Raw genomic sequence first — 14522 nt, forward strand, 5'->3', positions numbered from 1 at the left:
CACGAAGAAAAGAGCCTCCTTTTGTGTCGCGCGTAGATCTGGAACGGGACACAAATCTGTACGCTTGGGAAGTGGGGCATGCCGGCCCCTCCAGGCCACCTACGAGGGGGAATCAAGCATCTCTCACTGTCGTTTTCCTGCTTTGCTCTTCCTCCTCCTCCTCCTCCTCCTCCTCTTCCTCTCTGCAGCAAGGAAGAAGGTTACCAAGCCAAGCCACACACCCCTGACCAGCCCTATTTGACCGAAGACGGAGTCCGCTCTGCGCCACTGTATTTCAACAGGTGGCTGTAGTCTGTGAGGGTGTGCTGAGGGCCCGGCGTTGACGTCCGCTGGGCCCGGGCGTGGGCTGCCTGACCTTCCCCGCTGTTGAACGTGTGGGTGCGCCTCAGGTGAGTGCTCCCCTTGCTGCCCGTGCTGTTACTGTTGAAGTTTAGCTTCTCGGGATTCCACTGATTGCCCGTGTCCCCGCTCGGAGCGGATACAACCCGCCGCCGATCTGGACTGTCGTGCGGCGTGATAGGCAGCTCACTGCCGTACGAGCTCCGAGTCCCGCAGGGCCGGTGCACCAGTGGGCCTGGCTGTGGCTGGATGCTTCTCAGACCCTCGCCACCACTCACCGGGAGATAGCGCATGTCTAACGAGAGGTCTGTTCCTTCGCCGTCCAGTTCTTGGTCCATCAGGACAGACTGGCAGGAAATGGGGATGACTCGCCCGGAACTCAGGTGCGACGGCACCGGAGTGTGTCCCGTGTGGAGAAGGATAACCGAGGATGGTGGTTCTCCTGCGCGCAGGGAAGCGTTAATGAGATTGTGGCTATATTCCCAGCTGCACGGCTTGGGGTACCGTTTCTGCTGCAAGGGGGTCTGCTCTGGCGTGGGGAGTACCCCCGAATCGAGGTCGTGCTGGCCCATCTTAATCAGTCCTTTGGGCCATCCGTTCTGCATGAGCGGAGCCAATAGGTTTTCCGGTTGCCCGCCGGGTCCCCGGGAGCGCCGGTCTCCCAGCCGGCTGACGCTGACCACGGATTCGCCATGCGCAAGGATGTTCTCCTTGTCTCTGCGGCGGGCCAGCTCCTTGCGGTCTCGATGTCCGATGAACCAGCAGACGCTGAAGCCCGAGATCACTGCTCCGATGACGAAGGCAGCCATGGAAGAGATGACCAGCAAGTTGACGGACACCAGCCCATTGGGTTCATCCACAAAGCTTTCGGTCACCAGGCCTGTAGGAATAACGCAGAATAACAGGGGTGGAAGGGACCTTGGAGGTCTTCTAGTCCAACCCAAATTGGGGGCTACTCGCTGCACAACTGCCTTGCTTAATGTAACAAAGGGATTTTATGATGCTTAAGCTTGATATTAGTAATATTGATATTAGTAGGGGTACTCTGTAATCATTATATATACTTACATACATACATACATACATACATACATACATACATACATACATATATATACAGTATATATTTGTTTTCGTAGATTTTCACGGGTACAGGTATGCAGGTCTTGGCGTATTCGGGTCTTTTCCCGTGTAAGATTGAGAGTATCTTGGCGACGTTTCGATGAGGTCCCACTCGTCATCTTCATGCTGGGGTCTTCGGCTTCGTGCTTGTGCGAGCAAAGTGTGATCGGAGCTGCCCTCTCTCTATAAATATTGGTGGGGGTGTGTGGAGTGCTGGCTTAGTTGCTGTAGGTGGATTGGTTGGCTGTGTGGGAGCTATTGTTTGTGGATTGTTCAGCTGTTTTGTAACATCCTGAGTAGTACACAGTAGTACACAGCCAGCACCTCAACTACTCAGGATGTTACGAAACAGCTGAACAATCCGCAAACAATAGCTCCCACACAGCCAACCAATCCACCTACAGCAACTAAGCCAGCACTACACACCCCCCCACCAATATTTATAGAGAGACGGCAGCTCCGATCACACTTTGCTCGCACAAGCACAAAGCCGAAGACCCCAGCCTGAAGATGATTGCTTACGTGAAAAGAACACGGTAAGGGGAGGGGGAAACGGAGTTACAGATGGAGCCTGGGTTGCTGTGTAGGAGTCATCATCTTGGAATTGTTTTTTTGTGCTATCTTATGCCTGGTACCAAGACCTGATCTTTTTTGTTCTGGAAAGGTATAAAAGGTGGAAGACACCTTTCCTGGCTGTTGCCTTCATCTCGCCACCAGCCACAAAGAGAGATGGGGTCACCCAACTCCATTTTGATCAAAATAAAAGTTGTTTGCTTGCTGAAACCTCGGCTCAGGAGTTCCTTTTGGCTCTTTTAAATTCCTGAGTAAGGCTGGGACAATTGTGAGTCTAACTGGAAAACCTTACAGCAATATTATATTTCTGCAAGGGAATTCTGGGAGTTGAAGTTCACACAGCTGAAAGCTGCTATGGGGGCGAAACACTGTTCTAGGCTAAATGAAGCCAGTTTCTCTATTCCTCCTTTAAGAATAACAGAATATCAGAGTTGGAAGGGACCCCTGGAAGTCATCTAGTCCAACCCCCTGCTCAGGTAGGAAACCCTATACCATTTCAGACAAGTGGCTGTCCAGTCTCTTCTTGAAAACCTCCAGTGTTGGAGCATTCACAACTTCTGGAGGCAGGTGGTTCCACTGGTTAATTGTTTCTCACTGTCAGGAAATTTTTCCTTAATTCTAGGTTTGATCTTTTTTAATGATCTTCTTGTCCTGCCTTCAAGTGCTTTGGAGACTTCTTTTCTGTGGCAGCCCCTCCAATATTAGAGGACAGTTATCATATCACCCCACGTCCTTCTCTTCACTAAAATGAAATAAGTAGAAATAAAGTAAAATAAAATTGGCTGAGGTGTGACTGACCAATATGGCCTCAGAATTTTGTGGAATAAATACTACTCTTGTAGTATTTTATTTGTGTGCAGGTAGTCCTCAACGTATGACCACAATTGAGCCCCAAATTTACGTCGCTAAGTGAGGCAGTTGTTAAAGTGAATTTTGCCCCATTTTACGACCTTCCTGGCCACATTTTTTTTTTAAGCGAATCACTTCAGTTAATGTAATAACAGGGTCGCTAAGAGAATCCGGCTTCCCCATTTGACTTTGCTTGTCAGAAGGTCGCAAAAGGGGATCACGTGACTTTGGGACACTGCGAACCGTCATAAATACAAGTCAGTTAGCAAGCCTCTGAATTTTGATCACGTGACCACAGAGATGCTGCGACGGTTGCAACTGTGAAAAAAAACAGTGGTAAGTCATTTTGGAGAGCCCTTCGTCTGAAATGGCATAGGGCAGGGGTAGGCAACCTTGGCCCCCTCATGACTCATGGACTTCAACTCCCAGAATTCCTGAGCCAGCATGGCTCAGCTTGGAAACCTCTCCCTTTCCCCTCAGCATGGCTGGCTCAGGAATTCTGGGAGTTGAAGTCCACCAGTCATAAAAGGGCCAAGTTTGAAGACCCCTGCTCTTAATCTTTGTCCTAGGGTAGGGGTAGGCAACCTTGGCTCTTTTATGACTGGTGGACTTCAACTCCCAGAATTCCTGAGCCAGCATGGGGGAACTATGGCCCCCTCATGACTTGAGGACTTCAACTCCCAGAATTCCTGCGCCAGCAAGGCTCAGCATGGAAACCTCTCCCTTTCCCCTCAGCGTGGCTGGCTCAGGAATTCTGGGAGTTGAAGTCCACGAGTCATAAAAGGGCCAAGGTTGCCTACCCCTGGCATAGGGTTTCCTGCCTGAGCAGGGGGGTGGACTAGATGACCTCCAAGGTCCAACTTTATTATTCTTATTCTTATTAGTTTTTTGAGTAACTTTGAACAGTCACTAAACGAACTGTTGTAAGTCGAGGACCTCGTGACGTTTTATTTTTTTAATATTGTAAGCCGCCCAGTACTTACTACCTGGTAGTAAGACGGGCAGCTAATAAATGGGATAAATAAAGATAATTAAAAAGAAATAAACGATTTGTACTCCCTAGTTGAAGATGGCCTGTTTGTCAATCAGTCTGGGCCAGGGATAGGCAACCTTGGCTCTTTTATGACTCGTGGACTTCAACTCCCAGAATTCCTGAGCCAGCATGGCTCAGCTTGGAAACCTCTCCCTTTCCCCTCAGCGTGGCTGGCTCAGGAATTCTGGGAGTTGAAGTCCACGAGTCATGAAAGAGCCAAGGTTGCCGACCCCTGGGCTAGACAGTCACTTGTCTGAGATGGTATAGTGCAGGAATAGGCAACCTTGGCTCTTTTATGACTCGTGGACTTCAACTCCCAGAATTCCTGAGCCAGCATGGCTCAGCTTGGAAACCTCTCCATTTCTCCTCAACATGGCTGCCTCAGGAATTCTGGGAGTTGAAGTCCACGAGTCATAAAAGAGCCAAGGTTGCCTACCCCTGGTCTGGGCTTTCTATCAGGGTTAGGCAGTTAATCTCAGATCTCCAGGAACTGAACTCAAAAGTCAGAAACAGGCAGAATCAGCCAAAACTGGAAGATTTGACCTATGGACTCTGGAACCGGGAGTAACGCTCACCTTCACAGTCACCCAGATAGGCCGTCTTGACGCCACCAATGTCTTGTTCAAACGCCAGCCTGCAAATTCAGGGAGAAGGAGCTGTAAATGTTTATAGACCTTTCTGAGCATTTATTGGTTTTTAATTTTATTTATTTATCATATTGCCGTGACCACCCATCTCAGCTGCATGCCTCTGGGCAGCTGACCATTAAAACTGTAGAATTGTACGAAAAGCTCTCATATATCAATAAAGGAGAATATTTATAGCTCAGGGCTTAACTGTGGGGTCCCTGGTGCTCTCTGAGCCGGGTGGTTTCCTTGCAGATGTTTCATGATCCAACTAGGGAACATCATCAGTGCTAGAAGGGAGTCAGTGAGGTTTGTGGAGAGGAGGAGGAGGAGGAGGAGGAGGANAAGAAGAAGAAGAAGAAGAAGAAGAAGAAGAAGAAGAAGAAGAAGAAGAAGAAGAAGAAGAAGAAGAAGAAGAAGAAGAAGAAGAAGAAGAAGAAGAAGAAGAAGAAGAAGAAGAAGAAAAAGAAAAAGAAGAAGAAGGACTGTGGGATGCTTGGTGGTCTCTGAGCTGGGTAGTTTTCTTGCAGATGTTTCATGAGCCAACTACTAGAGAACATCATCAGTGCTAGAAAGGAAGGGGATTTATTGGGAGGAGGAGGAAGGAGGAGAAGGAGGAGGACTGTAAGATCCTTGATGCTCTCTAAGCTTGGTTCTTTTCTTGTAGATGTTTCATGACCCAACTAGGGAACATCATCAATGTTGGAAGGGAAGGGGGTTTATTGGGAGAAGGAGAAGGAAGGAGAAAGAGGAGGAGGAGGACTGTAGGGTCCTTGGTGATCTCAGTGATAGAAGGGAGGGGGTTTGTTTGGAGGAGGAGGAGGACTGTAAGGTCCTTGATGCTCTCTAAGCTTGGTTCTTTTCTTGCAGATGTTTCATGACCCAAGTAGGGAACATCATCAGTCTAGATTCTAGAAGGGAGTTGGGTTTGTTGGGAGGAGGAGGAGGAGGAGGAGGGAGAGGAGAAGGAGGAGGACCGCCCCCTAACAAGGCCCTCCAAATCCTCGCAATACCTGGTGTTGCGTTCCAGAAAAATACAAGATCCTTCCGGCGTCCAGCCGCAGTAGGGATCGTTGCTGGCCAAACAATTCCTGAAGGACGGAAGACAAAGGAGACGTCATGAGGAGGTGACTCAAACCCAGAGGGAGGAAGAGATCAAACTGGGACGCCGCCAAGACCCCTCTTCCTAACGCCACACCCCCCATGGGCAAGGACCCCGAATATCCACAGAGTTGGGTGCCTTGCAACTTTGCAAACTGGTCTTCAGTTCTGGTCTGTGAGGGCAGCACCTGGGGGAATTCTAGACTTATCTGTCAACCTGGAACTAAGGAGAAACTTCCTGACAGTGAAAACAATTAACCAGTGGAACAACCTGCCTCCAGAAGTGGTGAATGCTCCAACACTGGAAGTTTTTAAGAAGAGACTGGACAGCCATTTGTCCGAAATGGTATAGGGTTTCCTGCCTGAGCAGGGGGTTGGACTAGATGACCTCCAAGGTCCCTTCCAACTTTATCATTATCATCATCATCATCATCATCATTATCATTATTATTATCATTATCATCATTATTATCTCACCAGGCAAAGGGATTCAGTGTTTTCAGGGAGGGTTTGTGGAAGCCCTTGCAGTGAGCTACGGATAGGATCGACTTTTTTTGTTATTTTATTTTATTTTATTTATTTTATTTTTTGTATTTTATTTTATTATTATTTTATTATTATTTCATTTTATGTTATCTTATACATGATCTTACCTTATTTATTTTATTATTTTATTATTTTATTTTATTTTAATTTATTTTAATTTATTTTATTATTATTTTATTTTATACCTTATCTTATTTTATTTTATTTTATTTATTTCATTTTATCATTTCATTTCATACCTTATCTTACTTGATTTGATATTTTATTGTAATTTGATTTGTATCCCGCCTTTTTTAATATTTTATTACTAGCTGTACTCGGCCACGCGTTGCTGTGGCTCAGTCTGGTTAAATGGAAAAGAAAGAAAAGAGAAAGCGCACGTTTCTAATATGTTTAATTTCACAATGCTTGTGGGTATACCAACAGATGGCGCTGTTTTTCAAAAAAAGCATGTTTTTACCTTTTACCTGTCACAGGTGTGACATCTATATAATAGTAGGTATATAAAAACACGCGCGTATTCGAATGCAACGTTGTGTCAAAATTTCAAAGCAATCGGTGAAGAACTTTCGGAGATTTAAGATTTTGAACAAACGAACATTTACATTTTTATTTATATATAAGATAAGATTATATTTTGTTTTATACCTTATCTTATCTTATTTTATACCTTATCTTATCTTATTTATTTTATTTTTTATTTTATTTTATTTTTTTTTATTTTATTTATTTTATGATTATTTCATTTTATACCTTATCTTATTTTATTATTTTATTAATTTCATTTTATTATTTCATTTCCTTTCATACCTTATCTTATTTTATATTTTACTGTAATTTGATTTGTATCCCGCCTTTTTTATCTTATTTATTTTATGATTAAAAAAAATAACAACCTGGTGCTTAGTAAACAGCACATTGTCTGGGTTCACATTTCACAACAATTAATAATAGTCAATTTCTAGTGTATCGTATTCTACCTAACAGCTTTTCCTTGATTTCTCTTCTTCCCATATTGTTCTCTTTTGCAAACGTTAGGCTGATACACTTCTTAGTATTTTAATAGCAAAGAGGTTAAATATAAACGTTTTTCTAAACATTTATCCAATTAGCAATAGCATCAATATGGAACTTCTTTTCTAGTTAGTCCTCTTAGTTGCGTTATAGGCCCTGCTTTCAACGTTCTCCTTGAGACTTTCCCCCCACAAAATTGAAATCATTTTTATCTGTTCAGATTTTCTTTGCTAAATGCTAAATGCTAATTAGACTAAGTGGGACGGGGGGGGGGGGGACACCCATGTTGGGCTGAGCCGTCAGACCAGGGGTAGGCAACTTTGACTCTTTTATGACTGGTGGACTTCAACTCCCAGAATTCCTGAGCCAGCCATGCTGAGGGGAAAGGGAGAAGTTTCCAAGCTGAGCCATGCTGGCTGAGGAATTCTGGGAGTTGAAGTCCACGAGTCATAAAAGAGCCAAGGTTGCCTACCCCTGTACAAGACGATAGATAGATAGATAGATAGATAGATAGATAGATAGATAGATAGATAGATAGATAGATAGATAGATAGATAGACAGACAGACAGACAGACAGACAGACAGACAGACAGACAGACAGACAGACAGACCTAGACCTAGACCTAGACCTAGACCAGAGCTAGGCAACCTTGGCTCTTTTATGACTCGTGGACTTCAATTCCCAGAATTCCTCAACCAGTTTAATGAAGAGAAGGACGAGGGGGGACATGATAGCAGCCTTCCAATATCTCAGGGGCTACCCCAAAGAAGACGGAGTCAAGCTATTTTCCAAGGCGCTTGAAGGCAGGACAAGAAGCAACAGGTGGAAACTCACCAAGGAGAGAAGCAACCCAGAACTAAGGAGAAACTTCCTGACAGTGAGAACAATTAACCAGTGGAACTACCTGCCTCCAGCAACGGTGAATGCTCCAACACTGGAAGTTTTAAAGAAGAGACTGGACAGCCATTTGTCTGAAATGGTATAGGATTTCCTGCCTGGACTAGATGTCCTCTAAGGTCCCATCCAACATTATTGTTGTTGTTATTGTTATTATTGTTCATCGCACAGTCAGCCAGACTGGATTTGGAATTTTTGTCTACCTATGGAGTCCTTCCCAAGGACCTGGGATAGGCAGATGTGGATGTTTGATGGTATTACAGATATCGTGGCAGGATGGAAGCAGTTCCTAGTAAGGCCGCCTTTTGCAATTGACTAATGGCGAATTTGTCAATGCCAATGATGGTGTTCAAGTGGTGCTCCAGTTGTTTTGGGATTGCACCCAAGGCACCTATTACTATTGGTACTACCCTTGCTTTATTATTATTATTATTATTATTATTATTATTATTATTATTATTATTATTATTATTATTATTATTAATCCGATTCTGCAAACATCCTGTGCTTAGAGATGCAGCCTGGAATCCGTGTCTTGCTGTTTGGGATGAAATTTTAAGGGTTATTTTCTTCACGTTTGCAGAAAAAGAAAAAATCTCTTTGCAAGGGGTTTAAACGGACTTTACGGCTTTGAGAGGATTCGGTATAACAATGGCCTGTCCCGAAAAAGCATTCTTGCTTTTTGTCCCCAATTTCCAAATTCAACGTCGAACATTCTCAGCAAAGAATCCGAGGAACTCCGATTGAATTCTGCTCCACCTGCTCTGGAAAAAAACACCTCTCTGGGATTTTGACCTTCCGCTCTGCAGCGAGCCTGCCCATTTGCATTTATGTTTATTTCGGATTTTTTAAGAGCCTGCCTTCGGCTGTATCCTTGATTTTATTGCCAGCCCTTGTCCAGGGATCAAGCATTTCAGCCGAGAACCCGGTGAATAACAAGATTTTCATCGCTGGCAATTAAGTGCAAAAACCTGGCCAGGGCGGGAGAGGGGAGAAAAAGGCCACCGTGGTGGGTGATGAATGAAGCAAAGGTGCCTTTGCGGTCGCCACAGCCGACAGCGTTCTCTGATAATTGGTCAAAATCATCCGAGACAGATGCACGAGGCTGCGGACCGCATGCCTGAAATATGGCATTGATTGAACATGGTTGAAGAATATGGGCTGGCAAACGGGGGGGGGGGAGAGTTTAAGCTGAGCCACAAAGCTGTCTACTTGCAACATTTTTTTTAATGGGTGGAGGGCTGTAGTACCGGTGGTCTCTCGACTTACGACGTCGTAAGTGGTGAGGGTCATAAAGCGGGTCGTCACGTGAGCGACAGGGTTTTACGAGCGTTTTTGGGGAGAGCGATTCGTTCGTTATGTGAACCCATTGTTCGCTAGGGGGTGGCTTTGACAAGAAACAGAAGTAAATGCTGCTTTACGTCGACAAACGTGTCATAAATTAGGGTCACGTGATCAGAGGACACTGCAAGGGGATGGAAATGCAACGGTGGGATAGTATAGTGTTCAGAGGGAGGGACGGAGGAAGAAAGGAAAGAAGGAAGGAAGGAAAGGAAGGAGGAAGAAGAAGAGAAATGGAAGGAGGGAGGGAAAAGGAAGGAAGGAAGGAAGGAAGGATAAGGAAGGAGGGAAAAGGATAGGTAATGAAGGAGGGAGGGAGAGAAGGAAGGAAAAAGAAAGAGAAGGGAAAGAAAGGAAGGAAGTCAGGAGAAAGAAAGGAAAGAGAAGGAGGAAGGAAGGGTTGGGAGGGCGAAAGCATTTGTCCGAAATGGTATAAGGTTTCCTGCCTGAGCAGGGGGTTGGACTAGATGACCTCCAAGGTCCCTTCCAACTTTTTATTTATTTATTTATTTATTTATTTATTTATTTATTTATTATTATTATTATTATAGGGGGAGGGAACGAAGGAAAAAGAAAGAGAAGGGAAATAAAGAAAGGGAGAAAGGAAGGAAGGAGAGAAGGAGAGAAGGAAAGAAAGGAAAGAGAGACGAAGGAACTAAAAGACCAAAATGTACAGAATTGGCGTCGTTTATATTAATAGCTGCAAGGGTTTTTACATGCCTTTTTATTGGAAAAGTCCTTTGACTTCTTCTCTGGAGGAAAGGCTAACTAAACGTGGAAGTTTATCTCAATGTCCAGAATCACCTTGTATTTAAAAAAAAAAAAAAAAAGAAAGAAATTTGACCTGGAATTTTTAATTGGGGAAACCATTCTCGGGCTACAATTTTATACACGCAATTGGGCCGCGTCGGAAAATTTGGGCTTCAAAGCCCTTCTTTTAATTTGATGTATAATTTATAGTACAGTATCGAGCTGATGCATTATTTATTACCTACAGTTTCCTTTTAATGAGCCGAAAAGTGCTAAGCAAGCATTTTATTTATTTTTTGCTCAAAACGGAACAGCTTTATGGATGTTGCTTAGGAAATGGATATAAGATATCTCATAACACGGGGAACTTCTAATGGCGTAAAGTAATATATTAAATTTAGGAGAGCTCAGATTTGTACTTTATCTGCCTGTGTTTCTTTCCCTGTACACCACTGTTTCTTGGCAGCTTGAATATGGGTGGACTTAAGGCAGGACTAGAACTCACCGTCTCCCGGTGACTGACCCAAAGTTACCCACCGGGCTTTCCTGCCTGAAGTGGGGCTAGAACTCTCTGTCTCCTAGTGATTGGCCCAAAGTCACCCAGCCGGCTTTCATACCTAAGGTGGGACTAGAATTCACAGTCTCCTAGTGATTGGCCTAAAGTCACTATGCCGGCTTTCATGCTGAGGGCAGGTCTAGAACTCCCCATTTCCAGTTATTGGCCTAAAGTCACCCAGTTGGCTTTCATGCCTCAAGCAGGACTACAACTCACCATCTCCCGGTGATTGGCCCAAAGTCACCCAGTTGGCTTTCCTGCCTGAGGTGGAGCTAGAACTCACTGTCTCCTGGTGATTGGCCCAAAGTAACCTAGCCAGCTTTCATACCTAAGGTGGGACTAGAACTCACAGTCTCCTGGTGATTGGCCGAAAGTCACTTAGCCAGATTTCATACCTAAGGTGGGACTAGAACTCACAGTCTCCTAGTGATTGGCCCAAAGTCACCCAATTGGCTTTCATGCCTAAAGCAGGACTAGAACTCACCATCTCCTAGTGTCTGGCGTAAAATTACCCAGCTGGCTTTCCTGCCTGAGGTTGGGCTAGAACTCACTGTCTCCTGGTGATTGGCCCAAAGTCACCTAGCCAGCTTTCATACCTAAGGTGGGATTAGAACTCACAGTCTCCTAGTGATTGGCCGAAAGTCACTATGCCGGCTTTCATGCTGAGGGCAGGTCTAGAACTCCCCAACTCTCAGTGATTGGCCTAAAGTCACCAGCTGATTTTCATGCCTAAAGCAGGACTAGAACTCACCATCTCCCGATCACTGGCCCTAAGGCACCTAACCAGCTTTCACGCGTTAAGGCGGGACTAGAACTCACCATCTCCTGGTTTCCAGGCCATTGCTTTAACCACTAGGCCAACGGTTCTCAACCTATGGGTTGCGACCCCATTTGGGGTCAATCGACCATTTCACGGGGGTCGCCAAGCAAGGCTGTCCACCATTTTTTTTGTCTGCCATTTTTTTTCCCCTTTTCCGGCGGGTGCCTTACCTCCCTTGGGCTGGGCCAGCTGGTGGTCGGCCTGCTCCGTCTCTGCCGCTTGCCAGCTACGCCTCGGCCGGCGCAGGGGGCGGAGCCACGCATGCGCGGCGCTCCCGGGCAGGGAAAGTCCTCGACTTACGACCGATTGGGTAGTCCTCGGCTTACAACCGGTTTAGTCCTCGACTTACGACCGGTTGGGGGTCGCGGCATTAAAAAGGTTGAGAACCACTGCACTAGGCCAGGGATAGGCAACCTTGGCTCTTTTATGACTTGTGGACTTCAACTCCCAGAATTCCCGAGCCAGCTTGGCTCAGCTTGGAAATCTCCCTTTCCCCTCAGCGTGGCTGGCTCAGGAATTCTGGGAGTTGAAGTCCACGAGTCATAAAAGAGCCAAGGTTGCCTTCCCCTGCCCTAGGCCAAACCCGCTCTCAACTTGCTGGGGAAATCCCACTGACTGGCGTGACTCGATTTCCCCTGTGTGGTATCTGTTTCGTGGGGAATCCCTGCCCTCCCACGGGCCGAACGCCCCCCCCCCGGCCCCAGCTCAGCAGCAGCAAAAGTGGGACTCACTTCATACAGGTGGAGTGCTGGTGGCACCTGGCCACTGGGGCCCGTACGACGCAGGGCGGGAAGGCCAGCAGCAGCGACCCCGTGGCCTTGTCTAGCTCCATGCTCAGTAGTTTCCTTTCGCCGGTCCCGTCCTTGCCGCACCTCGGAAAAGAGGAAGAGGATTGTGGGTTGAAAGACTCAGCCGGAGGTTTAGGCTGGATTTGCTGTGTTTATCCACCCGTCGAGTCCTTCCGAAAGGCTCAGGGGGTTATTATCGTCATTTATTATATATGTATATGTGCCAGTGGTGGCGAACCTATGGCACGGGTGCCAGAGGTGGCACTCAGAGCCCTCTCTGTGGGCACGCGCGGCGGCGTCCCTGTCCTAGGCCTTCAGCTGGGTTTTATAAAACCTTTTCACTTTAGGCCTCTGATGCCGTGTACCAAAAAAAAAAGGTTCAATCAATCAGTCAATTTCAACTTCTCGTGGGAAAAAAAAGATCTTGCAAAGTTGGGATTGATTGAACTTTTTAGTCCCATCCAGTCTGCCGTTACCACTGCAGCCACGCCCACCTAATGGGCCACACCCACCCAATGGGCCACACCCACCCAATGGGCCACGCCCACCCAATGGGCCACACCCACCCAATGGGCCACACCCACCCAATGGGCCACGCCCACCCGGCACTTGACGATGCATAAGTGGGTTTTAGGTTGCAGTTTGGGCACTCGGTCTCTAAAAGGTTCGCCATCACTGATATATCCCATCCAAGGCGTAAGAACTCGGAGAGTGGTGGCAGTGAGTTTTGAAATAAAAATGCGAAAGAAAGAAACAAAAAGAAAGGCAAAAATGAAAAATGTCTTTGTGAGTCTCCCTGAGTTGTGTTTTAAGGTGGGAAGCTCTACAGGTCTAAATAAAAGAAAATGAAATAAAATAATTCACAGAATTCCCCAGCCAGCATGGATGGACTTCAACTCCCAGAATTCTCTACGCAGCGCAGGTGGACTTCAACTCCCAGAATTCCTCAGTCAGCATGAGTGGACTTCAACTCCCAGAATTCCCCAGGCAGCATGGGTGCAGTCCTAACTCCCAGAATTCCTCAGCCAGCATAGATGAACTTCAACTCCCAGAATTCCTCAGTCAACATGGGTGCAGTCTTAACTCCCAGAATTCCCCAGCCAGCATGAGTGGACTTTAACTCCCAGAATTCCCCAGCCAGCATGGGTGGACTTCAACTCCCAGAATCCCCCAGCCAGCATGGGTGCAGTCCTAACTCCCAGAATTCCCCAGCCAGCATGAGTGGACTTTAACTCCCAGAATTCCTCAGTCAACATGGGTGCAGTCCTAACTCCCAGAATCCCCCAGCCAGCATGAGTGGACTTCAACTCCCAGAATCCCCCAGCCAGCATGGGTGCAGTCCTAACTCCCAGAATTCTCCAGCCAGCATGGATGGACTTCAACTCCCAGAATCCCCCAGCCAGCATGGGTGCAGTCCTAACTCCCAGAATTCCCCAGCCAGTATGGGTAGACTTCAACTCCCAGAATTCTCTACCCAGCCTTGTTGCTTCCGCCCTGAACTCTGAAAAACCGAGGGGCGTGCATGTCGTCTCTGTGGCCGCACAAGTGTGTTTTGTCGGTTTCGACTCACTTGTCGCTGGGGTAGGTCTCAAATTCCTCCAGCAGCAAGCTGTGGGCCCTGGCTCGGGCGGCAGAAGAGCCGGCACTGAGGTTGGCGCGGATGAGAAATTTTAGGACGGTTCCCGAATCGGAGCCCAGGAAGACGACGGTGTAGTTCCTGCCCGGTCCGGCTGTGTTGTCCGCCACAATCTTCCGGAGTTGGTACCTGCCGGGAAAGGATGGAGGATAATCAGCCAGACACAGAATTAGCCCACTGGGCCAGGTTCGTTACAGCCTTTTTTGATCCCACCTGGATTATTTTTATAAATACAGGCAGTCCTCGACTTACAACGGTTCGTTTCAGTTGCGGCGGCACTGAAAAAAGGTGACTTAGGACCGTTGTTCACACTTACGACCGTCGCAGCATCCCTGTGGGCAGCTGATCAGAATTCAGACGTTTGGCGACCGACGGTCGCAGTGTCCCGGGGTGGTGTGATTCCCTTTTTACGAACTTCCGACAAGCATCGTCAAGGGGGAAGCCAGATTCACTTAACAACCACGTGACTCGCTTCACAACTGCAGCGATTCGCTTAGCAACGGTGGCGAGAAAAGTCATAAAACGGGGC

At 46.8% G+C, this 14522-nt stretch overlaps 1 protein-coding gene across 1 annotated transcript in view; it reads right to left on the reverse strand.

Annotated features, from left to right (window-relative positions):
• Positions 1–233: 233 nt before the first annotated feature.
• Positions 234–14522, reverse strand: part of SEMA6B (semaphorin 6B) — an 88121-nt gene continuing 73832 nt past the window's right edge. The window contains exons 13-17 of the mRNA XM_015827702.2: positions 13928–14122; positions 12301–12441; positions 5556–5633; positions 4492–4550; positions 234–1219 (exon numbers count right to left, since the gene is read on the reverse strand). Of these exons, the coding sequence (XP_015683188.2) occupies positions 234–1219; positions 4492–4550; positions 5556–5633; positions 12301–12441; positions 13928–14122 (1459 nt within the window). The remainder of the gene's footprint in view (positions 1220–4491; positions 4551–5555; positions 5634–12300; positions 12442–13927; positions 14123–14522) is intronic.

The sequence above is a fragment of the Protobothrops mucrosquamatus genome, unplaced genomic scaffold (genome assembly GCF_001527695.2).
Source record: "Protobothrops mucrosquamatus isolate PMUCROS unplaced genomic scaffold, P.Mucros_1.0 scaffold3885, whole genome shotgun sequence".
NCBI classification, from domain to species: domain Eukaryota; kingdom Metazoa; phylum Chordata; class Lepidosauria; order Squamata; family Viperidae; genus Protobothrops; species Protobothrops mucrosquamatus.